This window comes from Taudactylus pleione, unplaced genomic scaffold (assembly GCF_031769625.1).
Source record: "Taudactylus pleione unplaced genomic scaffold, aTauple2 ptg000282l, whole genome shotgun sequence".
Classification (NCBI taxonomy): Eukaryota; Metazoa; Chordata; class Amphibia; order Anura; family Myobatrachidae; genus Taudactylus; species Taudactylus pleione.
The window spans coordinates 5,582,014-5,607,696 of record NW_028284684.1 but is presented as its reverse complement, the minus strand read 5'-3'; the positions used below and the strand labels follow the sequence as shown (position 1 = coordinate 5,607,696).

General features: G+C 48.1%; 1 protein-coding gene across 5 annotated transcripts in view; it reads right to left on the bottom strand.

Moving 5' to 3' along the window:
* RIMBP2 (RIMS binding protein 2) overlaps positions 1-25,683 on the bottom strand; it is a 575,178-nt gene that overhangs the window by 399,834 nt on the left and 149,661 nt on the right. For all 5 annotated transcript variants that reach the window (XM_088482099.1, XM_088482100.1, XM_088482101.1 and 2 more), the window contains exons 4-5: positions 23,286-23,459; positions 20,563-20,697 (exon numbers count right to left, since the gene is read on the bottom strand). In XM_088482099.1, the coding sequence (XP_088338225.1) occupies positions 20,563-20,697; positions 23,286-23,459 (309 nt within the window). The remainder of the gene's footprint in view (positions 1-20,562; positions 20,698-23,285; positions 23,460-25,683) is intronic.

Genomic DNA, 25,683 nt, shown 5'->3' with positions numbered 1-25,683 from the left:
CAAACTGATGGTTTAGTGGAGATGTTTAACAAAACTTTAAATAATGTGATAAAAATAAAAATGCTATGTTTAAAAAAAAAAATGTGATAAGAAAGTGGTTAATAAAAATGTGAAAGATTGTGATAATTTGTTACCATATTTATTGATGGCCGTTACGGACATTCCATCTTTTGATTTGCTGTATGGGAGACACTCAAGGGGATTGCTGGATATTGCAAAAGAGACATGGGAGGGGGAACCTAGTCCTTATAAGATGGTTATCGAGCATGTTTCTCAAATGCAGGAAAGAACAGCTGCAGTGGTGCCCGTAGTGAGAAAGCACTTAGAACAGGCACAACAAAGGGTGTGCAATCGTAATGCACAATTACGCACCTCTGTTCTTGGCTAAGTGACAAGGACCATTTGAAATCATAGAAAAAGTGGGTGATGTTAATTATAAAGTGTAGCAGCCTGGGAAAAGAAAGCCAGAACAGATCTACCATGCAAATCTTATAAAACCTTGAAAAGATAAAGTAGCTCTGTCAGCCACCTCAGTACCTTTGTTTCCTGAAGTAACAATAGCCAAATCCCTCTTCACTATTCAACAGCATGAGGCTGTTTTCTGATACACCCGGTAAAACAACATCAAACATGACAATCACTAAACAAGGGGTTAAGGGTAAAATAAAGCAATATAGACAGAGGAGTAGCGTGGAACTATGGCGCCCGGAGAAAGGGCATGTCATAGCACCCCCCCCCCCCCTTCCTGTACTGAACTGTGCCAGTGGGGTACGGCCAGCCTGCGGGGGAATACTGAAGTGAAGAGAAAATCAGCAAACAGTGGAAGTATCACGCTAGGGCATGCAGGCAGGGACATAGGGAGCCCAAGCTCCAGGCACCAAAAAGTTAAGAGGGCGTGCCGCAGCCAGTCTCTGGCGCCGTGCGGCACCTACAGCCCGGCCGCCCGTGGCTCGCAGCTGTTAGTGACAGCCTGAGCCGCGTAGTGCTTCCTCATTCTGCGCTCCTGACCCAAGTAGTGCCGAGTAGTGCATGACGCATTACTCGGGTCAGGAGCGCAGAGTGAGGAAGCCGGTTCAGAGGTCTCCCAGGGTTCCCTTTCTCACAGACAGCGCCACTAATTCCAAACAACCTGTATTGCTGGTCCGGAGCGCCGGGTGCCTGCCGCAATTAATCTGACGTGCTGCCCGGCCATCCCATACTTGCAATGCCAGCTGTCCCCCAATACAAGCAAGCCCAGATGCCGAGCTGTCCGCGCTCGGCATCACTTCGATCGGGATGCCAGGCGCCGGTCTCCCGGTGTCGGTAAACTGACAGGCGTCTAGATTTAGGCGCCTGTCATTTAACCTTGGCTAGGATAAAGCAGTCGGGAAGCCAGCTGTCGGGATTAGGTCCGCCGGCTTCCCGACTGCATACCGTGTGGAGAGACGTCATCACGTCTCTCCATAGCAGCATCCACAGAGGAGCCCGGGACGGAGCCGTATGAAGAAGGACCTTGAAGCCCTTGAGTGACCCATCTGCCTCCAGCCATATAAAGTAAGTTAAAGGAGCATGTGATGGCATTAGTAAATGTAACTAGTAATATTCAACAGCAGCCATTTTGACTGTGATTATGTCATGTGTAAGAGTCAGATCTGTGTTGATAGCAGAGGTGTTTTATTCTTTTCTTGATAGACTGTCCTAGCACATAGATCTGTGTAATCTTCTCTCTCCCTCTTTCCTCTTTTTTCAGCATTTTACTCTTCTTATAATTTCCTTCTCTCTCCCCACCTAGTGAGGGACATACTCAAGACCCCACATCCAGCACTAACTAAAAGATCTCTGTCCTAGCTGCCTTGCTGTGAGGGAGTCACTCCGCATTTCCCATCTCCACATTCTACTCTGCTTTCCTTTCACATGCCTTCTTCTGTCTCTCCTTGTAGCTGTACTATCCAGGAGAGTGTCATTTGTACAGCGCAGTGATAGAGAGTGTAGTGCGGGCAATATTATAATGTATGTGTGTGTGGTGGCATAAATACAGTGGCGTATCTAAAATGGGTGTAGGGTGTGCAGGCCAACACCGCAGGCCCTGCAACCATTTCTTCAATACTCACCTCTTCAGTGTTCCGCAATGGCAGTGCTGCACAAGTCACTGGGAAAATAGTATGGTGGCCATTTTTCTGCTTATTTGCAAAGGTGCAGTAGAAAAATCGCTGGGAAAATGGACGCTGCTTAATTTTTCTGCAGACCTGTTCAATCGCAGTAGACTCTGGCACATAGCTAAGGTCTACTCACTGATGCGCGCACGGCTGCTGGCTAGAGAGGAGGGGTCCTGGCCGGAGATTACACACGGGCCCTCTCCTCTCTTAATACAGCCCTGCAATAATATAATGTATGTAATGGCATTAATATAATGTGTCCCAACGTGTACATGTTCATAAAGTCCCCAATGCCCTGTGTCAAATGTTGGTAGTTTTTTTAATATAATGCGAGTTTAGGATGGGTGATTATAATATAATGTGTTTGTGTAATCAGATTATTTTACTGTGTGTGTAATGGTATTAATATAATGTGTGTGGGGTGTGGTTTTAATGTAATGTGTGGGTGCTATTAATGTGTGGTGTTGAGGGCTATTAAGGTTAGTTGGAATATTAATGTAATGTGTAGGGGATAATAAATAATAATGCTAGTTGAAGGAAGGAGGTCAATATTCAAATAGCATTGGGGTTAGTAGTGGGAGGAAAGCGTAAAGTGTTCATCTTTCCAGGAGAAAGATCCCACCCCCATTTAGGGCTGCTTCCTGAAGTTTCCCGGGTTGGTTGTCTGGCCCAATCCGCCCCTGAGTGCGTGTGACGTCAGGTGCGCGGAGAGCCTCTAGACAGGAGTCTGGAGAGATGAGCCGCCCGGGACGCACCACACCGCATCAACAGCGGGAAAAGAAGAAGTGAGTTCTGGCTCACTGGCTGCACTTTGTTTATAGGCAGGCAGGTTACAGAATGTACTTTATAATTTATAGGGGTGTCAATATTTGTGCAATACTGAATATAGGGGATGGGGACATGCGACAAAAAGTTAGGGGGAGGAAAGTCAGTGGCAGGCCCTCCCCCCTCTGATTGTAGCAGGTCCCCAACCCTTATATTTATAATTGCACCCATCAGCCAGTGTTCTGTTGATTATATATCAGTGGGCCACTAATATATAATCAACAGGTCACTGACTGATGGGTTTAATAATAAATGTACACCTCCTGCTGCATTTGCATTATTGCAAGTATCGCAATTGCAAAGCTGCCTAAGTCCACTACACACCAGTGGCGTAACTAGGGGGTGTCGGGCAGGGCGCCGTGGGACCAGCGGCGTGGGGGGGTGCCTCCGGCCATGGTCCAGCCCGCCCTAGTTAGCCACCAGTGTAGTGCCTACCGCAGTGAGTGCGGTCAGCGCTACACATTTACACAGGACCGGCGCTAGGCTTCCAGCGCCGGTCCTGTGCTGCACAGCTGAGCCCGTTCCTCCCCCTGAGCGCTTGCCCAATAGTGCTAGGAGGCGGGCTCAGGCTGTGCATAACACACGCATCGCCGCCAGCGTTGGTGGTGATGCGTGTGTTACACAGCAGCCAATGAGAGTCAGATAAGACTCTCATTGACTGCTGCAGCACCCACTGCAAGAGCCGGGCTTCCGTCCAGCTCCTGCAGTGGGTAATGGGACAGACGTCATGACATCTCGCCCATAATGCTGAGCGCGCCAGCCCGGGAGGACTGGCGGGAGCGGTGTCGCGGACCGGAGCAGCAGCAGCGTGGATTCAGGTAAGTATATTTTTATATATATATATTTTTTAAACCTATCTGCACTACTGGGGGCACAACGGGGGAGGGGGGTGGCTTCTACTGGGGGGACCTCTACTGGTGGTGGGGGCGGCTATTACTGGGGGCACCATTATTGGGAGGACCTCTACTGGGGGGGGGGCTACTACTGGGGGCACTTAATTGGGAGGGGGAACCTCTACTGGGGACTACTACTTGGGGGAGGGAACTACCACTGGGGGCATTATAAAAGGGGCCTACTATTAGAGGCACTGCACTGGGGGGACCATTACTGGGGGCAATAATAGGAAGGGCCACTACAGGGGGCACTGGATAAGGGGGATCACTACTGGGTGCCTGCATAAAGGGGACCACTACTGGGAAAACTGCATGGGGGGGGACTACTGCTGGGGGCACTATATAAAGGGCACTACATAGGGGGGGACTACTACTGGGGGCACTATATAAAGGGCACTGCACAAGGGGATACCGCTACTGCGTGCACTGCATTGTGGGGACTGCTACTGGGGGCACTGCATAAGGGGGAACACTACATGGGGCACTGCATTTGGGGGGGGGGCACTACTGAGGGTACTGAGTAAGGGGAACTACTTGGGGGCTGTATAAGGGGGACCACTACTGGGGATACTGTATAAGGGCACTACTATGGGCCTGCATAAGAGGGACCACAACTGCATACTGGGGGTACTGTATAAGGGGTACTACTGGGGTTAAGGTGCATATGGATAGGAATGTTCAGCGTGAAAATAAAGGGGTGTGTCATGTTGACACGCCCCATTTTTAAGTGACCACACCCATTTTTTTACACGCGCGCACATTTGGGGGCGGAGCTCCCTTTTTAAATTTGCCCTGGGCTCCAAATACCCTAGTTACGCCACTGCTACACACTACAGTATAATTCCTGCATGCAGCTTTGCAATTGAGATCCTTGCTGAATCACGCCCTCTGTCACCAAATTAGATTTTTAAATATTTTTTATTTTCAAATGTAACATGCCCCACATGTTGGCCACACCCACAATTCAGTACAGGGGAGGGGGGGCGTCGAAACATACCCTTGCTCCGGGCACCATGGCACCTAGCTACACCTCTGCATGGAGGTCCCATAGGGGGAATGGAATGCTTCGGTGATGCACTGACATTAAGTGGTATCTGCTTTGTCACTGTTTTATTTATGTATAGCACCTAGGATCTGACTTTAATCATTGTTATTAGTCAATAGAGGAGATTGTACTATATATTCTGATCATTTAACTTAAATTGACAAAATACATGTGCTAGAGTGAGATTCCACAGGATGCACAGCTTATGACTGCATTACTGCCCCAAACAGCTATCACTGGAGTGGGGATACTGGACCTCATTCAGAGTCGGTGGCAAGCGCCGATGCGCTCGCAACCGACTCAATGGTTAGCCCTGCGCATGTGCAAGCCCCGGAGCGACAGAGAAAACAAGAGATATGGTAAGAACTTACCTTTGTTATCTCTGTTTCTACGAAGTCCATAGGGTCCACAGGGTGACCTTGGGGTATAGCTGGATCCTGGATCCTCGGGCACCACGGAGTTAAAGCTTTCAGCTGCTCCCAGGATGCACTTGGGTCCAACCTCCCCTATACCCCGCCCCCGAGCCACAGGCACCTCAGTTGGTAAGCAGCCCAGGCCGGAGGAGGAGACGAAACAGAGAGAAGGAAGACTGGAACACACAAGAACCATACTCACAGAAACGGGAGACGGAAAACCGGTGACCAGTCACACAGCCCATATGAAGACAGGTGCGTCAGGGCGGGTGCCCTGTGGACCCTATGGACTTCGTAGAAACAGAGATAACAAAGGTAAGTTCTTACCATATCTCTTGTTTTCTACTTCAGGGTCCATAGGGGTCCACAGGGTGACCTTGGGGATGTCCCAAAGCAGTCCAACTAAGGGCGGGGACGCTCCTGTGCTGATAGGAGAACCCGGCGCCCAAAGGATGCATCCTGAGAGGCAAAGGTGTCAAACGCATAGAACCTCAAAAAGGTCTGAATGGAAGACCAGGTGGCCGCCTTACAGAGCTGAACAGCAGAGGCGCCACGTCTAGCAGCCCAAGAGGGACCCACAGACCGAGTGGAATGAGCCTTAACAGAGGCTGGAACAGGTAAACCCTCCTGCATATAAGCCTCAATAATAACAGAACGAAGCCAACGGGCTAGAGTCTGTTTGTTGGCAGGCCAACCCCTCTTGTGAAAACCAAAGAGGATAAACAAAGAATCCGACTTCCTCACAGAACTAGTCCGGTCCACATAAACCTGGAGTGCACGGACAACGTCTAAGGAAGTCTCCCCAGCCGAAAGATCAGGCGACTGAAAGGCTGGTACAACAATTTCCTGATTAATGTGGAACCTGGAAACCACCTTAGGCAGGAAATCAGGACGAGTGCGAAGCACCGCTCTGTCCTGATGAAAAATCAGAAAAGGGGGACGACAAGAAAGCGCCCCCAAATCTGAAACCCTCCTGGCAGAAGCAATTGCCAAGAGGAAAACAGTTTTAAAAGTTAGCCACTTGAGCTCCACTGACTCCAAGGGCTCAAAAGGCGGACCCTGTAAGGCCCGAAGAACCACCGCCAAATCCCACGGGCCACAGGTGGCACAAAGGGAGGCTGGATTCTCAAAACTCCCTGGAAAAAGGTGTGTACGTCCGGCATAGCAGCGATCCTGCGCTGGAACCACACCGACAGAGCAGACACGTGCACCTTCAGCGAGGAAAGACGTAATCCTAAGTCCAAACCCGACTGAAGGAAAGCCAGAATACGCGAAACCCGGAACACCTGGGGATCATAGTTTCTGGCTTCGCACCACTGAAAGAAAGTGTGCCACACTCTGTGATAGATCCTCGCGGAAGCAGGCTTGCGCGCCCTCAGCATGGTGGTAATAACGGAGCTAGAAAAGCCCCGAGACCTCAGGACGGCTGTCTCAAGAGCCACGCCGTCAAAGATAGTCCCCTGAGACAACAGGTCCCGCCGTTGAGGTAGGAGGAACGGAGCGTCGATGGACAAGCTCCGCAGATCGGAGTACCACGGCCTTCTGGGCCACGCTGGGGCCACCAGGATCAGTGTGCCTCCGTCCTGTTTGAACTTGCGCAGGACCCGAGGCAGCAGAGATATTGGAGGGAACAAGTAAGCCAGCTGAAACAGCCATCTCACCGACAGCGCGTCTATCAGACTTGCGCCTGCGTCCCTTGTCCTTGACCCGTACACGGGCAGCTTGTGATTGTGACGGGACGCCATCAGGTCCAGCTCTGGCAGCCCCCACTTGTCCACGAGTAGTTGGAATACTTCTGGATGAAGCGACCATTCCCCGGGATGCACGTTGTAACGGCTGAGGAAGTCTGCCTCCCAATTGAGGACTCCTGGGATGAAAACTGCCGAGAGAGCTGGAAGATAGCGCTCTGCCCAAGCCAGGACGCGGGACACCTCCGACATCGCAGCTCGACTGCGAGTCCCTCCCTGGTGATTGATGTACGCCACCGTGGTGGCGTTATCTGACTGCACCTGAACGGCCCTTCCGTGAAGAGCGGTGCCGGACGACTGCAGGGCTCTGTATACTGCCCTCAGTTCCAGGATGTTGATGGGAAGAATCGCTTCCTCCGCCGAACAACGACCCTGAAGTGACAAGGAGCCTGTCACCGCCCCCCAACCCCAAGACTGGCATCTGTCGTGAGCAGAACCCATTCCGGGATCCAAAAAGGGGCGCCCCTCTAGGAGATGAGCTGTCTGCAGCCACCAGGCTAGGGACAGACGCACCTCCGAGAACAACACCAGCATCTGAGAGCGGATCCTGTGTGGCAATCCGTTCCATTCCGAAAGAATTAGCCCCTGCAGGGCCTGGAATGGAACTGGGCAAACTCCACCATGTCGAATGCCGACACCATGGACCCCAAAACTCTCATCACTGAGTGCACCGACACTCTGCCACTGCTCAGACAGCCGTGAATCCGCAGCTGTAAGGAGGAGACCTTCTCTGGAGTCAGAAAAATCCGTTGCTGACGAGAGTCCAGCAGGGTCCCCAAATGAACCATCCGCTGTGATGGGATGAGGGAGGACTTCTTCCAGTTGATCAACCAGCCGTGCGCCTGTAGACAAGCGACCGTCAGGTGGAGATGCTGGATCAGTACCTCCGGGGAGCTTGCCAGCAAGAGGAGGTCGTCTAGATACGGTAGCAACCGTATCCCCTGGCTCCGAAGGTGAGCCGCCATGACCGCCATCACCTTGGTAAATACCCTTGGTGCTGAGGAGAGACCAAAGGGTAGAGCCCTGAATTGGTAGTGGTTGTGGAGAATAGCAAACCGCAGAAACTGTTGGTGCGATGTTGCTATAGGCACATGGAGGTAGGCGTCCTGGATATCCAGGGAGACCATATAATCCCCCGGTTCCATCGCCAGAATGATGGAATGCAAAGTTTCCATCCTGAATTTGGGAACCCTGAGAAACCTGTTCAGGGACTTCAAATTGAGGATGGGGCGATGAGAGCCATTGGGTTTCTGCACCAGAAACAGCGTAGAGTAATACCCCATCCCACGTTGAGACTGTGGTAAGGGTATAATGACCCCCGCCGTCAGCAAGGCCTCTATGGCTTCCTGAACCTGCAAGGCCTTGGTTTTGTCCTGAGAAGGACTTGTGCAAAAAAAAAAAACTGGCAAGGCGGCCTGTGCCGAAAAGACAGGGCGTACCCCTGGGAGACCACTTCTCGCACCCAGGCATCCGTGGTGGTATTGTGCCAGCACTGGGCGAATTGAAGAAGTCAGCCTCCCACTCTGGGGTCCCCCAGAGGGAGGCCCGTCCCATCACGCAGAAGGCTTATCTTCTGGCTTGGAAGAAGGGCGCCTAGCACTCCAGGCTTGCTTCTTTGGCTTTGAGGCGGTCTTGGGTGCGGACTGCCTCGGGAAGGACTGACCCTTTGCCTTGCCCTGAACCCGAAAGGAACGAAAGGCCGAGCTCCGGACCTTAGCAGGTGTAGTAGCTGAAGGGAGGAAGGCTGACTTGGATTTCGCCAGGGTATCTACTATTTTGTCCAGGTCCAGACCAAATAGTAATTCTCCATTAAAAGGTAAGGCCTCCAAGCCTTTCTTTGAATCTGCGTCTGCTCTCCAAGACCGCAACCACAAGGATCTACGAGCAGACACTGCTGCCGCCGAAACCCTAGAGGTCAACAGGCTAGCATCCAAAGATGCTTCTCCAATGTAGGAGGCGGCATCTCTCATCTGTCCTAACAACGCCCTCTGGACGTCCGGAGCTTCATCCGTAAACGCGTCCTCCAAGGCGTTGGCCCACCCCTCAATGGCCTTGGCCACCCAGGAGATGGCCATGGACGGCCGGGCTACCGCCCCTGAGAGAGAATAAATAGACTTTAAACAAGTCTCCACCTTCCTGTCAGCGAGGATATAGACGGCAATGGCAAAGTAGCACTCCTGATGAGGCGTGTTACATGGGAATCGACTGCAGGCGGAATTTCCTATTTCTTACAATGCGCCTCCGGGAATGGATAATTGGACGCCAAGCGTTTCTGTGGCAGGAAACGCTTACTGGGTGTCTGCCAGGCCACCGCCATGTGATCAGTCAACTGATCAGACAAGGGGAACGCTGCAGAAGTAACCTTAGCTCTTTTAAAACTAGGATACCTCAACTTGGGAGCGGGTGCCTCATCCTCAATCAGAAGAATGGCCCGCACCGCCTTAACCAGAGCCCGCACATTGATGGAAGACTTAGTGTCTACCTCCTGGACTGAGGCATCTGAGGCAGAGTCATCCTGCACCTTACCATCATCCGAGGACACCTCAGAATCCGGAAGATGCGCAGCCTGCGCCATGACTGAGCGTTTAGACGCCCTGGAGGGCACGTCACTGCGCAACATCGACTGAAAAGCCGAAGATGTTGCCGCCAAATCTTGGACAGTGTGGGAAAGCGCATCCACCCAGGGTGGAGGAGCTGCCACAGGAGCCTGAAACGGCACCACAGCCTGCTGTGCCACAGGGGTGGACTGAATATACATTGGCAACCCCGCATAGGGACCAACAGGCTGAGACCCCGGGGGAGTCTGCAATAATTGTGGGACACCCGGGGAATGGGGGATGGCAGGCTGGGGCAACGCCCTAGTAGGGGCGGCAGTCGGGACCGACAGACGGTCCGCGATGGACACCAGCACCTGGGAAAACATCGCCCATGGTGGCTCCTGCGACATGGGAGGTTTAGACATACCAGGGAGCGCCTGGCACCGTCCACACAGGCCGTCCTGTGACAAATCCTCCCTATCCACTCCTGCAGAACAGCGCCTGCAGGAGAACAATACCGGAGCCCCGGAGTGCTCAATCTCCTCCTCGGACATGACGTTGGAAGAAAACGTGCGCACTCACCCGTGTGCTGGACAACAGCCCACAATATGGCACCGTGTAGCACACAACTGTATGTGACGGACCTCACCAATACGTGATCTATATAGGTGAGGTCAGTAGAAACACCCTTCCCCCGCACACCTGTAGGGCTTGTAGGAGAAGGAAAGGGATAGGTATAGGCTGACAGTAAGTAGAAAAAAGACACAGACAGGCAGCACTAGCAAAAGTCACATACCATGCAGGAAGATATACTCACTGCACCTTTCCACTACAATCAACCTCCCAGATTCAGTGTCTGGGAGGGCTATAGCGCTGTGTACACTGTCCTTTTGCAGGGGAGAGGTACACAGGGGGACCGGTCCGCGTGCTCCCTGAGAGTATCCACGCTGCCAGTAAGAAAATGGCCGCTGGAGACCTCAGAGGAGGAGTGGCCGAGTATCTGCAGCTCAGCGACGCCAGACTCCGAGCTGAAAGGCGCGCTGAGCTGAGGGGAGGAGCCGCTAGACAGGGAAGGCTTCCTCCCCTGGCTAGCATATTAACCCCCGGGTTGCCGGCATCCCGCTTGCCGCGATATTAACCCTGGTGGTCTAGTGGTCTGGCGGGGTATGCCTCCGCTGGAGGGGGGGCCCGCCGCCACCGCTAGCGCCCCCGGTCTGTCCCCTAGACCGGGGGCATGGGACTGCATTTGAAAGGAACCCGCGCACCGCCGCTAATCAGCGGTGCGCGGCTTACCTGATCTCCCCGGCGTCTTCCGGCAGCAGTCCCGGGGGAAACCAGAGTCCGGCTAGTACAGACTCTGGCTTCCCCCGCCGCGATCCCCAGTTCAGTGCTGGCGTCGCGGCGCCAGCAGGGAGAAGGAGCGGCAGCGTGGGAGTCTGTACAGACAGCCCAGCGCTGCTGCTCTAGAGAAAAAACTTATAGTAAAAAATAAATAAATTTAACTAAGTTAAATAAAAAATTAAAAGCTTTAGGGGGCTGCTCCTGCAGCCCACCCCGCAGGGTGACCCGACTCCGGCCGGGCACCATCTAAAACTGAGGTGCCTGTGGCTCGGGGGCGGGGTATAGGGGAGGTTGGACCCAAGTGCATCCTGGGAGCAGCTGAAAGCTTTAACTCCGTGGTGCCCGAGGATCCAGGATCCAGCTATACCCCAAGGTCACCCTGTGGAACCTATGGACCCTGAAGTAGAAACTCTCTCGCTCCGGAGCTCGCTACCAAAGGGGCGGCTGTCGATGTTGATCGACAGCTCGCCCCGTTTGGTAGGCGGGCCGTGGAGGGTGGTTTCCAAAACGGAGGCGTTTCTTAACGAACGCCTACCGTTTTGTGGGCGGCCGCACTGATGTCATCAGTGATGTCAGTGGGGAGCTTCCTGCTCCATCAGAGCAGAAAGCTCCCTGAGGCTTACGAGTGCCCAGACCCAACCTTAGGGTCTGGTCGTAAGCCCCGATGGTCGCGATCGTGTTCACCATCGTGATCATCAACCTGGTCAATCGTTAAGCTGTGGGTGGTTACCCACAGCTTAGCGATCGACAAGGAGGCAGTCGTTCAGGATGCAAGCGGCTGCCCTGATTCAGTGCGACCGTTTGCAACTAACGACAACCTCTGAATGAGGTCCACAGTACCTATGGGAAGCTCCCTTCTCAGCTATGCTCCTACTTAGCAAATATACATTGCACCTATATTAATGTGAGTACTATTAATCACGTCCTGTTCTACCACCATTATTATGATTTCAGGTCTCCTAATATTTTTTAAAAAGACCTTTCAAATAACATTTTCCATTACTTTAAATAACAAAGCAGTGACCTTTTTTAATCTCATACCTTATAATTGAAGTTTAGGACTTTATCTAGGATGTGTAATTTTTAAGTCCATTGAAGCACAATGAATGAATGAGGAGAGAAGGATGGAGGGGATCAAAGAGGAGAGGGGAGAGGAAAAGGCCGATCAGAGAGGGGAGGTGACAGAAGCCAATAAGAAAGGAGAGGGGAAGGGCAAAGCTAATCAGAGAGGGGCATTGACAAAAACCAATAAGAAAGAGGAGAGAGGTTGTGACAGAAGCCAATAAGAGAAGGAGAGGGGAGAGGTTATGACAGAAGCCAATAAGAAAAGGAGAGGGGAGGGGTGGTGACAGAAGCCAATAAGAAAATGAGAGGAGAGGGGAGGGGTGGTGACAGAAGCCAATAAGAACAGGAGAGTGGTGGTGATAGAAGCCAATAAGAAAGGAGAGGGGAGGGGTGGTGACAGAAGCCAATAAGAAAAGGAGAGGGAAGGGGTGGTGACAGAAGCCAATAAGAAAAGGAGAGGAGAAGGGTGGTGACAGAAGCCAATAAGAAAAGGAGAGGGGTGGTGACAGAAGCCAATAAGAAAAGGAGAGGAGAGAGGTGGTGACAGAAGCTAATAAGAAAAGGAGAGGGAAGGGGTGGTGACAGAAGCCAATAAGAAAAGGAGAGGAGAAGGGTGGTGACAGAAGCCAATAAGAAAAGGAGAGGAGAGGGGTGGTGACAGAAGCCAATAAGAGAAGGAGAGGGGAGGGGTGGTGACAGAAGCCAATAAGAAAAGGAGAGGAGAAGGGTGGTGACAGAAGCCAATAAGAGAAGGAGAGGGGAGGGGTGGTGACAGAAGCCAATAAGAAAAGGAGAGGAGAAGGGTGGTGACAGAAGCCAATAAGAAAAGGAGAGTGGTGGTGACAGAAGCCAATAAAAAAAGGAGAGGAGAGGGGTGGTGACAGAAGCCAATAAGAAAAGGAGAGGAGAGGGGTGGTGACAGAAGCCAATAAGAAAAGGAGAGGAGAGGGGTGGTGACAGAAGCCAATAAGAAAAGGAGAGGAGAAGGGTGGTGACAGAAGCCAATAAGAAAAGGAGAGTGGTGGTGACAGAAGCCAATAAAAAAAGGAGAGGAGAGGGGTGGTGACACAAGCCAATAAGAAAAGGAGAGGAGAGGGGTTGTGACAGGAGCCAATAAAAAAAGGAGAGGGGAGGGGTGGTGACAGAAGCCAATAAAAAAAGGAGAGGGGAGGGGTAGTGACATAAGCCAATAAGAGAAGGAGAGGAGAAGGGTGGTGACAGAAGCCAATAAGAAAAGGAGAGGGGTGGTGACAGAAGCCAATAAGAAAAGGAGAGGAGAGGGGTGGTGACAGCAGCCAATAAGAGAAGGAGAGGGGAGAGGTTGTGACAGAAGCCAATAAGAAAAGGAGAGGGGAGGGGTGGTGACAGAAGCCAATAAGAAAATGAGAGGAGAGGGGAGGGGTGGTGACAGAAGCCAATAAGAACAGGAGAGTGGTGGTGACAGAAGCCAATAAGAAAGGAGAGGGGAGGGGTGGTGACAGAAGCCAATAAGAAAAGGACAGGAGAAGGGTGGTGACAGAAGCCAATAAGAAAAGGAGAGGGGTGGTGACAGAAGCCAATAAAAAAAGGAGAGGAGAGGGGTGGTGACAGAAGCCAATAAGAAAAGGAGAGGAGAGAGGTGGTGACAGAAGCCAATAAGAAAAGGAGAGGAGAGAGGTGGTGACAGAAGCCAATAAGAAAAGGAGAGGAGAGGGGTGGTGACAGAAGCCAATAAGAAAAGGAGAGTAGAGGGGTGGTGACAGAAGCCAATAAGAGAAGGAGAGGGGAGGGGTGGTGACAGAAGTCAATAAGAAAAGGAGAGGAGAAGGGTGGTGACAGAAGCCAATAAGAGAAGGAGAGGGGAGGGGTGGTGACAGAAGCCAATAAGAAAAGGAGAGGAGAAGGGTGGTGACAGAAGCCAATAAGAAAAGGAGAGTGGTGGTGACAGAAGCCAATAAAAAAAGGAGAGGAGAGGGGTGGTGACAGAAGCCAATAAGAAAAGGAGAGGGGAGGGGTAGTGACATAAGCCAATAAGAGAAGGAGAGGAGAAGGGTGGTGACAGAAGCCAATAAGAAAAGGAGAGGGGTGGTGACAGAAGCCAATAAGAAAAGGAGAGGAGAAGGGTGGTGACAGAAGCCAATAAGAAAAGGAGAGGAGAGGGGTGGTGACAGAAGCCAATAAGAAAAGGAGAGGGGAGGGGTGGTGACAGAAGCCAACAAGAAAAGGAGAGGAGAGGGGTGGTGACAGAAACTAAGAAAGGAGAGGGGAGGGGCAAAGAGTCAAACAGAGAGGGGTGGTGAGAGAAATCAATCTGAAAGGAGGGGGGGGAGAGTCGATCAGAGAGGGGTGGTGACAGAAGCCAATAAGAAAGGAGTGAACAGGTGCAAAGAGCTGATCACAAGGTAGAAGGGAGAGGGAATTAAAGAGGTGACAAGTGAATATAATCAATCTGGCAGGAAAGGGGAGGTGACAGAAGATGATCACAGAGGAGGGAGGGCCGAAGAGGAGGCAATTTGGGCATCTTGAGAGAGCATGAAATGTAGAAACGGATCTCAGATCTGTAACTTATTTAGGATATAGAGCAAACAAACCAAGATAAAACTAATAAGTGGCCGTCATACTGTGCAGCGTCCCATGAATTCGGGAACCCTGGATGGCGCCCTCTGTCCATTTTGGTACCCGGAGCTCATGTTCCACTGGAACCACCCTCGCTACACCCCTGCATATAGAATACCAGAAGCTCAACAGGAATTGGTGGCTAAAGAAATTAGAAAAATTTTGGAATTAGATTATGGAACCCAATCCTGCCCCATTTTTGAAGACCCAAGATTAAAAAAAAATCTCAATCCCAGCGTTGAACCCAGCACTGGGCACCTTGGAAAGCAGAGAGCAGATGATTGTCTTCAGCTCCTTGTTCACCAGACAGTAGAGGTATATCTGTGATGCAGCTGCTCTCAGACACTGACTGGCTGGGAGCACACCACACAGTTATGATGTTACTACACAGTGCACTTCCAGTGACTGAGAGCAACTTCATCATGGGGCTCCATCTATTCTATAGGCAGCTGGGAGAGCCTGAGAGGACTGGTTAAAGTGACCAGAACCGAGAAGGTAAGTATTAACCACCTGCCCCAGTCCAATCCAAATTGCATTTTGAATCCTGTAATACCTGGGATTTTGATAATTATAATCCAGGGTATTTTGGGATTTGCTTCACTAAATTAGATATAATTGAAAAGTCACATAGTGAGTGGCCAAGTCCCATTGTACTCATTCTGAAACCCCACATGATTTTACGGTTTTGCAATGAATTCTGTTAATTGAATAGTGTAGCTGGGTTTGATGCCTACCCAATGCCTTGAGTGGATGTACTTATTAATAGGCTGAGAACAACATGGTACTTAACTACTCTAGATTTCACCAAAGGGGACTGGTAAGTGCCGTTGACAGACAAGTCAAATGAAAAAAATGCTTTTTCTGCATCGGAAAGCCTGGTCCAAAATAAGATGCTGCTATTTAAGTTAAATGATGCACCCATCACCTTTCAAAGGATGATGAATAAAATTCTAAGGCCTCAAAAACAGTATGCTGCTACTTATCTCAATGATGTAGTCATCTGTAGTCCTGATTGGCAGTTGTACTCACCCAGAGTACAAGCAGTGTTGGACTCCATACATGAGGCAGGAATGACAGCCAACCCAAAAAAGTGTTGCTTAGGGATGGAAGCGGTAAAGTATCTTGTATACACCATAGGCAGTTTGATAAAGGCCCAAGATGATACATTTGAGGCAACACAAAATTGGCCATGACCCCTAAATAAGAAGCAGGTAAGAGCTTTCTTTAATAGGAGTCACGGAGTATTTAGAAGATTTATACCCAATTTCGCCCTTTGAATGACTTTACTTAGGGTAAACAGTCAGTTATGGTTAAGTGGAATTCTGAGGCAGAAAAGGTTTTTCAGGCGTTGAAGTTAGCGTTGTGCACCTAACCAGTTTTGATGACACCTGACTTTAAAAATGTTGTTTTATTTATTTGTTGTGCAGACAAATGCATCAGATCTAGAAATAGGTGCTGTGTTGAATCAAAGCAAAGATAGTGAAGAACATCCTCTTATTTAAGTAGGAAATTGAATATACCTGAGAGAAATTATGCCACTGTTAAAAAAAGAAGCATTAGCAATTAAGTAGGCATTAGATACACTAAGGTTCTACCTTTTGGGGCGAAAATTTAAGTTGATTACGGATCATACTGCTTTGAGGTAGATACCTGAGAATAACGGTGGATGGCATTGCAAAAGTTTTCAGCAGAGCATAGGGCCTGATTCAGAGCCGAACGCTCTGACTAGAGCGCTCGCTCTGAATCAGGGCCCTCCTCCATGAAAATGGAGCGTCCTCCTGGACGCTCGCATAGCTGTGGGTGACCACCCACAGCTTATGCGAGCGTCCATGATGATGGTCGCAATGGTCAAGACCATCGCGACCATCGGGCTTGCGACGGAGACCCTGCGGTAGGGTCTCGCTGCCGCAAGCCCTGGAGTGATTTTGGCTCTATCATGGGAACGCCTCCGTCTGGCAGTCACGCCCCCGGCACGCCCACCAAAGGGGGCGTGCTGTCAATCAACATCGACAGCACGCCCCCTTTGGTGCGTGACCCGGAGCGACGGAGAGCCCGTAGCTATCCGGGTCTCGCGCATGCGCACGACGGAGCTCCCTCCGTCGTGCGCATGCGCAGTGGGGTAACATCGACCCGCTTGCGAGCGTCCTGCGCTGGCGAGCGGGTCTGAATGACTCCCATAGGTCGGGAAGTTTTTTCTAGTTTTTTTTGCTTAGGAGCCCCAACAGGTCAAAACATTAGGGGGAATTAGTAATAAACACACTGAAAAGATTGTCAAGGGGAGACATATATGCCCCGGGGTTTTTAGCTTCTGTCTGGTAGATAGAACCTGATTAACAGCCTTGATTTCCAGACCACCTGTGAGAGGCTGATAAATGGTGCATCAGTCTCTTATTGCTTGGGGAACAGGCAATAAGTCTTTTGAGAGACACTATGATTACTGAATGTAAGTGCTGTGCTAAAGACTTCTGTTTTGTGAGAGGGATGTTAGGTCCCTTCACTCTGAGAGCAGGAATAATTTTGCTAAGTTAGAGACGGACAGGAAAGGATTTACTTTTATGTTTTGTGTATTTTTGTGCTGCTAATAGTAATCAGCTATGGCTACAGTAAAATATCACTGGGATAGCTTAGGGATACTTAGCTCCAGGACATAGCACCTAGCTGGTGCAGAAGTCCAAGTGGCAGAGATGATTTGGCTTCCCAAAAAGTGTTTAGGCCTAGATGGTATCAAAATGCAACACAACCCCAAATAGAATGAGAGGGGGATAGCAGAGCAGAAGGCAAAGCCAGAACGAGCACATCAGGACACAGACAGCAGCTTGCATAAACCAGGGGTATATTAATGCCTAAGGGTCCATGCTTCTTAACTTGCTCTGCCAAACGGGTCTCTCTTCCACTGTGCCATCTTCCAGTGATATTCAGGAAGATGGCTTTGCACACTAGAGAGCAAAGGTTCTGTTTCAGTGCCAGAGTTTTTGCTGTCACTGCGCAGCTCCATCTTCCCGAAGAATACACTGGGAAGATGGCACCATGGAGGAGGAGGGACCTGCTTGCCGGAGCAAGGTAAGTATACGTTGGGTGCAGGGTGTGCGGCGCGCAGCCCCCCTGGACCCAGGGGCCCATGTGCACCTCACACCCTGCACCCACTATAAATACGCCAATGGCTCAAACCCAGGAAAGCAGGTTTTTAGTTTACATTAGGCATGTTGAAGCAGCCACATTGCTCCAACACAGCAAAGTCCTGGACAAGTGTGAGGTAGCGGAGAAGTCTATGGGAGCACATGACCTGATGGTTGAGAGAAGATATTGGTGCTGCTTGAGTCCCATTAACTACTTCAAGAAGGTTAGAAGCCTGTATATCGAAGAAGAGGGGATAGCTAGGACTGGTGGTGGAATTCCCCTTAGACTGGTGTGGGAGGCCAGATCCACCCATGCGGCCATAAAGCACTGCAAGGCATGTGGGGTCGACATCTCTGACATCAAAGACTTAGGATGGGTACACACCTAAAGATTTTCTGTCCAACCATCCAACTAGTTGATTGGTTGGAATGAAAATCTGGTAACATATGGGAGTAACTGATGATCAGCAATTTTCTCCTAAATGCCAGAAAACAGATGAAAATGGTCGTTCAGACAAGTTTGTTAAATGTTTGATCTAAACAATTTGTTCAAACAACAGTTTTTGTCCATTTTCCGGCGTTTGGGAACAAATTGCTGATTGTCATTTGCTTTCATACCTTACCAGATTTTCATTCCAACCAATCAGCTAGTTTGATGGTTGGACAGAAAATCTTTAAGTGTGTACCCAGCTATAGCTGTCGACCTAATTCTCTTCACAGAGTGATAAAAGTATGGTTTATCTTTCTACCTTACTTTCTAACCACAATAACCAATAATGAACTGATGCTACAGACAGGTAATTTGAAATGGAAATAAATGGGAAAACTAGATTATTATTTCACTGTAAACTGTGTTGGCAGGTGTGCAAGGAGTTGAGGCACAACATGCATCATTATGCCAACTAAGGCCAAAGGTTGTTTTAGCTGCCACCTGTGCTACTGCGGGCACTGCACCCATCTGCGATATTCAGACCAAAGATTCCACAAGTGATAAAATAAAGCATGAGAAAACGTTGGTGTTTCCCTTCCTCTATGGGCAATAAGTGATATACAGAGCAGAGCAACAGAAGCATAGGAAGAAGCAGTCCTCATGTAAATGTAAGTGAGGGCCTGCAAAGTTCCAGGTAAACACCTGTACCTAATGATTCATAAATGGCATACTTGAGAAAGTTGGTTCAGCCCTCTAATACCCCTTTTACATCGGAGCTAAAACCCGGGTTTTTGAAGGGTTAACCCGGGCAGCTCCCTGGTGTAAAAGGGGAGAGAGTTGGATCGCCGGGTCCAGTGACCCGGCAATCCAACCCAGGTAACTAGCAGGGTTTAACACGGGCGTAGCCCGTGAAACCCTGCTGTGAGAACAGCGCACTCCGGGTCACGATGACCTGGAGTGCGCTGCTAGCCGGGCCAATTGGTCCGGCTTCAGTGGCGCTTGGAGATGACGTCATCTCGAAGCGACCACTTTCACTCCGCAAAAGCCGGGTCTATGCAGACCCAACTGCGGTGTGAGCGTCGCTGACTCGGGAATATCCCGAGTCGGCGCCGGCAAAATTCCGGGTCTGATCCGGATAGGAACTTTGGCCCTCATTCAGAGCCGCTCGTTAGCGGCAGTACGCTCGTTCCGAGCGATGTTTGCACATCTGCGCATGCGTACGGTTTTTAGTACGCATGCGCGAACCAGTCAGTGCGGCCGAAAATCGTTTGTACGCTATATAGCGAGTGCCTGCTATTTTGAGTGACAGAATGAGGCGTATGTGGGTGGTAACAGGGGAAGGTGCTTGAAAATGGGGAGTGGAGAACCGAACGCAGGCGTGCTTAAAGGTCAAAACGGGCGTTTTATGGGTGTGTATATTTAAAACAGCAGCGTCAGTGACCACGTCACTTGGTTATTTTAGAGCCAGAACTGCTCGCAAATTTGTGGTAGCAAACACCAACCACAAGAATAGCGAGCAGTTCATACACTGGTCGATGTACTCGATTAATCTAATAAATAGCGGACATGACGTATGGTGCGAGCGGCCAGGGGGCGTTTTTAACAAATAAACGAGCGTATGTTTTGCTCGCTCGTTCAGACTTAGAGGTGTGAACAGACTGCAATGTGCGTACGGTTCATTTGAATAGCCACCCCTTGTTTTTAAACGAACGACCGCAAATAGCGAACGGCTCTGAATCAGGCCCTTTGTTCCAACTCCGGGTCAGACCCGGAATTTAGGTGGAAAAGGGGTATAAATGACTGCCTCCACTAGGAATACACGAAATGTGTACTTAAGACAAGATTAGCATATCAGAGTGCTTAACATGTTACACCTGGTGTAATAAGGTAACAGCTGGGCTATCTATCAAAACAGTGACAAATATATTCATAACTTTTAAATAAAAGGAAAAGCAGTAAAAAAAAAAAATTACTTTATAAATTAAAATATGACCAGAAAGAATGATATGTGATGATGTTACATCAGTAAAAGAAAAAATGTCCTCAGTGTTCATTAACGCTCAGCAATTAATTTACTGCCATAGAAAGCTAGAGATAAGTTAGGGACAGTAGTAGATCTCTTGCAGAGAGGTTAATAACCCAGAATATAAGCAATCACTGTGCAATTTATTCCAGCCGTAGATCAAAGTTCTTATTCCCTTTGGGACCATTGTTAGCCTCCTTGATATATGGCTGCAATAAATTGTACACCTTAAGCAGCATAAATTACTGTGCCTGGAATTTCAATGTCAGCAGAACTGTGTACTATTTTTACTCAGGCTAACTATAGTTATTGTAAGATCACGGTATTACACATTAACTTTCAGTTAAGACAGTGCTATTCATTTAATGTGCATGATTTGGGACACTAGTCCTGTACCTTGCTTGGGGACAGAAGGCAGGTTGGACCTCCATTGGAGATAAATGACAGCTGTCTCTGCAGCCACAGCAGCTCCTTCTGGGACTGTTTGAGTAAATGCTCTATATCACTTGGCTTTTGACCCATTAATCCTTCCTGTATTGAAAGAAAAAGAAAGGACAACAAATGACTTCAGTGGACTTACAATTGCAACCACTTTTATTTACATTAATTAATAATCTTTTTTTTTTTTTTTTCAATATTGAATTTGTATTAAGATTTTCACAATAATCTCTTTTATAATTAATTGTGATGGATACTTGTATAAAAAACACTAGAGGGGACCTTTGCCATCAGGTGTTAGCAGTTTGGCTGTAACTAAATGTAGTTCGCAAATATCTAAAAAAATGTCTGGGACCCACGTGTAACCAGCCAATGAGTGGCCGCTACATGCAAAGTGGACTCTGATTGGCTGGCGGGCCGTGGGCTTTCCCTAGGGGGCCCGTCAGCTCTCATTCGCAAAGTATTGGTATGTGTGCCTATGGGTTCGGTTACTCAGTTTGTTATGTTGCCAAGACCCCTGGATGCTACGGAGAGCAGCGCGAGGATGGAGGTGAGTATAGGATCTTTATTCCAAGTACTTCAAATGGATTCTACTTGGGAGAAGTGGACCGACCAGCTGGCACAGGTAAGTATGTGTGAGTGAGGTAGGTAGGTGTGTAATAAAGTTTTACTTTACACGGTGTCTGTGTTTTGTCTTTTTTTAACTTTATTTTACAGTGGGGGTACGGGTGCCGGCCGCCTGCTGGAACTTGTAGTTCCACAAGTGCAAAAGGGCAGACATGCTGGCACCTGTAGTTCCACTGTAAAATACAATAGATTACTTCTATTTTACACTTTATTATCCCCATACCCACAGCCCAGGGGTGCGGGGAAGAGCCCTGGGCTTCAGCCCAAACCTGGGGTTTCGGGAGAGGAGGGACTCCTTCTTGGGGGATCCCCACCTCCCGAGATTCCCGGCTTGGGATGACTGGCTTGGGGTGTGAATGCTTTGGCCATGGAGACCCTGTGATAGGGTCTCCTGCCTGTGGCATTACACTCGGATGGTTTGGGTCCAGTGTTGGTTTTAAATATAGGGCTACCCCTAAGCATTTCCCCCCTAAATTTAAAACCAGCACTGGCCCTGCAGCCAGGTGCTGGTTCCTAAATTATGGGGGAACCCTACTCATTTTGTAGCCCGTAATTTTAGGAACCAGGACTGGCTGAGCAGTCCGGGGCTGGTTATCCTTTTTTGGGGGACCTTACGTCATTTTTAAAGAAAAATGTAACCCTTCTTTCTACTATTTACAGGCAGGAACATACATGGATCATATTGATCTGTGTATGTTTCTGCCAAACTCGCAGCTCACAGGCAGGTGAATTGATTTCACACATTTTTACAGGAGTGTTGTCCATTCTCATGTGAGTTTATAAACTCTCCTCTTGGTAAATTCCCGAATCCTATCTTCACTAGTGAAAGTTACTCGAGTTTAGCTGATGGTGAAGTGAAGAGAGTTTACTAACTCTCCAGTATTTTCCCGTAGCAAAGTAGATTTCTCTCCCGAGTTTGTCATTAGTAAATTTGCGAGTGGAAAAAAATGCCCAAACTCTCCAGAGATTGCTAACTCGACCAAACTCGAATCTTAGTATTTTTACCCCTAACTATCTAGATTCAAACAGATACGGGGGAGGAGGTCAGACAGAGATGCAATATAGGTCCGGGGGTGGGTCACACAGGGATTTTCCCAGTATCATGGCGGGCTAGTAAGACACTAGACCACAGCATACTGAACAAAATATTCTCAGGTGAACAGAGCTTCCATAGTATAGCAAAAGATAACATACTGTACCACATATGTAATATTATGTGCATAGGTCTAAATCAATTTTAGAAGTTTGCTTAATTTTGGGGGGGTTTTTTGCATAAAGTGATACATTTTACCTAGCAGAACATTTTATTTGCTGCTCTATATTACTTATCAATGAACAATGGCTAAAATATTATTTTATTTTTTTAATTTTAAACTGAATGAAGGACTCAAAGTTAAATATATGATGAGATTATGGGTGTTCTGTGGATAATAACAGTAATATCTGCCAGTCGTGAAATTAGACCTCACGTGCCAGATAGCCCTCACAAAGTCACCATTCCCAGAAACCAACAACCATCTAACTGAGACTGAAAAATTGAGGTAAGACTGAGTGTCAGCGTTAATTGCTGTTTTACTATTGAAATTTTATTAAGAGTTTTATATTAGCCCATAATAAAATTCCATCTTTTCCTTTTGCCTCTTAGAGGCTAAATGGCTTGGGTCATTAGCATATTAGTCAGCACTAGTCTATACTTGGCATGCTAAGCAGCCCGACCAATATGCTAATTTCTGCCACTGCTGCACCTTAGCACCACGTCTGTGCTCTACACCAATGACAAGTCTTGGGGTTTGGCACTGGACTAGCAGAGGAGGAACAGAGAGCTGCTCTGCATGATATTGGGAGCAATTTCCATTTTTTTCTAAACCTCCTAAAAGAAACAGGGGGCAGGAGCTTTTTTTCCTGCTATGCTTAAAATAGGATATATTTAATATTAGAGGACCTGTCCCAAACAGCAGGACAATAATGCCTGAGAATAAACAACTACAGACTATGAATACAAGGTCATTTCTTTGCTAACCCAGACTAAAGCACTCATGCCATAGTGTTTTTACCTTTAGACATCCAAGTCTGGTTCTTAGCTCATCACACTCCACCTGCAGAAGCCGAATCTCCACTTCCCTCTCGGATTCTTTACTGGGACAAGGGGAGTGGGCCGGTCCTCCATTTACTGAGCGCATGGTCTGTTTTGTTGGTGGCCTCTTTGCCACTGTTGTGGAAGTTTTATTCTGTAATTATAGCCAAACAAATATGTTCTTTTAAATGAAAAACAACCAAGTTCTCTTTCATTTTAGTTATTGTCAGCTATTGTTATTTATACAAGAGTCTATACAGGAAACAATAGGTTATTGTTATTTATACAAGTTATTGTTATTTATACAAGAGTCTATACAGGAAACAATAGGAACAAATAGGGATAAACCTGAGGGAGGGAAAGGATGAGTGGAGCAATAAATATTCCATAGTGCAGAAGACCAAGGGAGCATGTACTCCTTGGAGAGACATAAAGTGTAGAGATAAAGTGTCAACCAATCAGCTCCTAACTGTCACTTTTCAGGCTGTGTTTGAAAAATGACAGTGCTGAGCTGATTGGGTTTTACTTTATCCCTCTCCAAGGCTTAGTGCATCTCCTCCCAAAGGTGATATGTTTGATTTGAAAGGTCCTGGGACACTTTTCAGCATTTTTGTAAATTTGTGTTGAGATTTCTACACTTTTCCAGGGTTCTTAACATGTCCGGACATCATGTACATCAAACTCACAGCTTGTATTAGTCACAAATCTGACAGTTACCCAGACATCATACCTCACAGCTGTCCCAGATTACACACGAGGGTTTTCATTTTCCATACTGATGATTTAGTTGCAAAAGTTACTGTAGATTCTCTGAGGCCACTCTCTGATCTTTTCATACATGAAAAATTCTTTATGCTGATGGCAGGAACACCAGTTAGCCAGCACCTGCAAGTCTCCACCATCCACTGGTCAGGGGCCTAGTTTGCATAGTGGATTATTCGCATCATGGGGATTATTTAGCCTAAATGGGTTTGGCTCCACTATAGATGTGCTTCGTATTGCACAGTCAAGTAGGTAAAGATTTGATAAGTACAGTAGCTGGGGTGGTGTGTTAGATTTATCTGGACTAGGGATTGTGTATTAATATTATCTGGGGATGTGGCAATGTTCCATAGGGGTCTGCTAAGGGAGGTATAATGAAGAATGTCCCGTGAACAATAACACTGCTATGGAGTGCACTAAGGATGGCATACATTGGGCCGGTGAAGAGTTGAATGCAAGTCAGTCGGAATTGCTTTAGCATTGCTTGCATAGAAAAAATGTGGATATTCCCCCGTATGCAGAGTAGAGCATGCCTAGAATACCACACTGCCCTATCCATATACTTGGTTTCAGAATTATCATTATTATCAGTGCGCTCTTGCACCAGCCATATCCTTGGTTCAAGAGATCAGTCAAATTGATAAACTTAGCCCTTGATAACCTTAGCCTACATAATGCTTCCCCATTACCACCCTGTACCACCAACTGTATACAATGTGAGTGCACTCAGCTACAAAGCATGTGCAATGTGTGCATATACAGGATTCTTCTGCAAATCAGACTTCGCAAAAGGGCAAATTGCATTTGCAAACGTCTCATCACCTGTAGCATAATAACACTGTAATTTTGTCATGTGAGAATGCAGCCTCTTGGGAAGGATACACTATCAGGATTTGTGACCACAAAGATGCTGGCAACAGGGTGTCTCCTTGAGCCGCATTAACCAACCAACCAATCAAAAGTGTTGGGAGTCTTCTTTTTTTTGCCATGCTGATAACTGACAGATACAAAAAACCATACACTCCGTTAGCTATTACTGGCATCATTCATAACATAACTTTTATGAGGATGAATTAGGGTAATTCTGAATGATGCTGCAAGTAGTTGTAGTCTGGAAGAGCTACAATACTATTCAGTACTAGACAGGTAGCCTTTGAAAAGAATAACACTTGCCGTTTTGCTCTAATGTATAAAATAGACATTAGCCATGTGTTGACCAACCTGGGAGCGTTTTTTCACAATGATGATCATGGTTTCTCATAGTATAGTGAGAATTAACCCTGGATAGTATTAGTAATGGGGATGGCTATATACCTTGTAGCAGGAGTGCATACTGCCAATTTAAACTAAAATATATAAAATAATATTGTAGTTTTATCAGCACTGATAACTCATGTCATGTTATCAACTGTGCTGTTGTCCAGTTCTAAAGAAAAGATAAAAATGTGGGTTACGGGTAAAGTATGTAATCTGTTAATGCTTAAATCAGTATTGTGTTCCACATTGGTGTCTTGTCTTCAGCTATGATATGTAATATAGAACATTATACTTTTCAATTTCCAAACATACATGTACTGTACTGCTTGCCTCATATTGCCCTCTGCTACTACAGAATA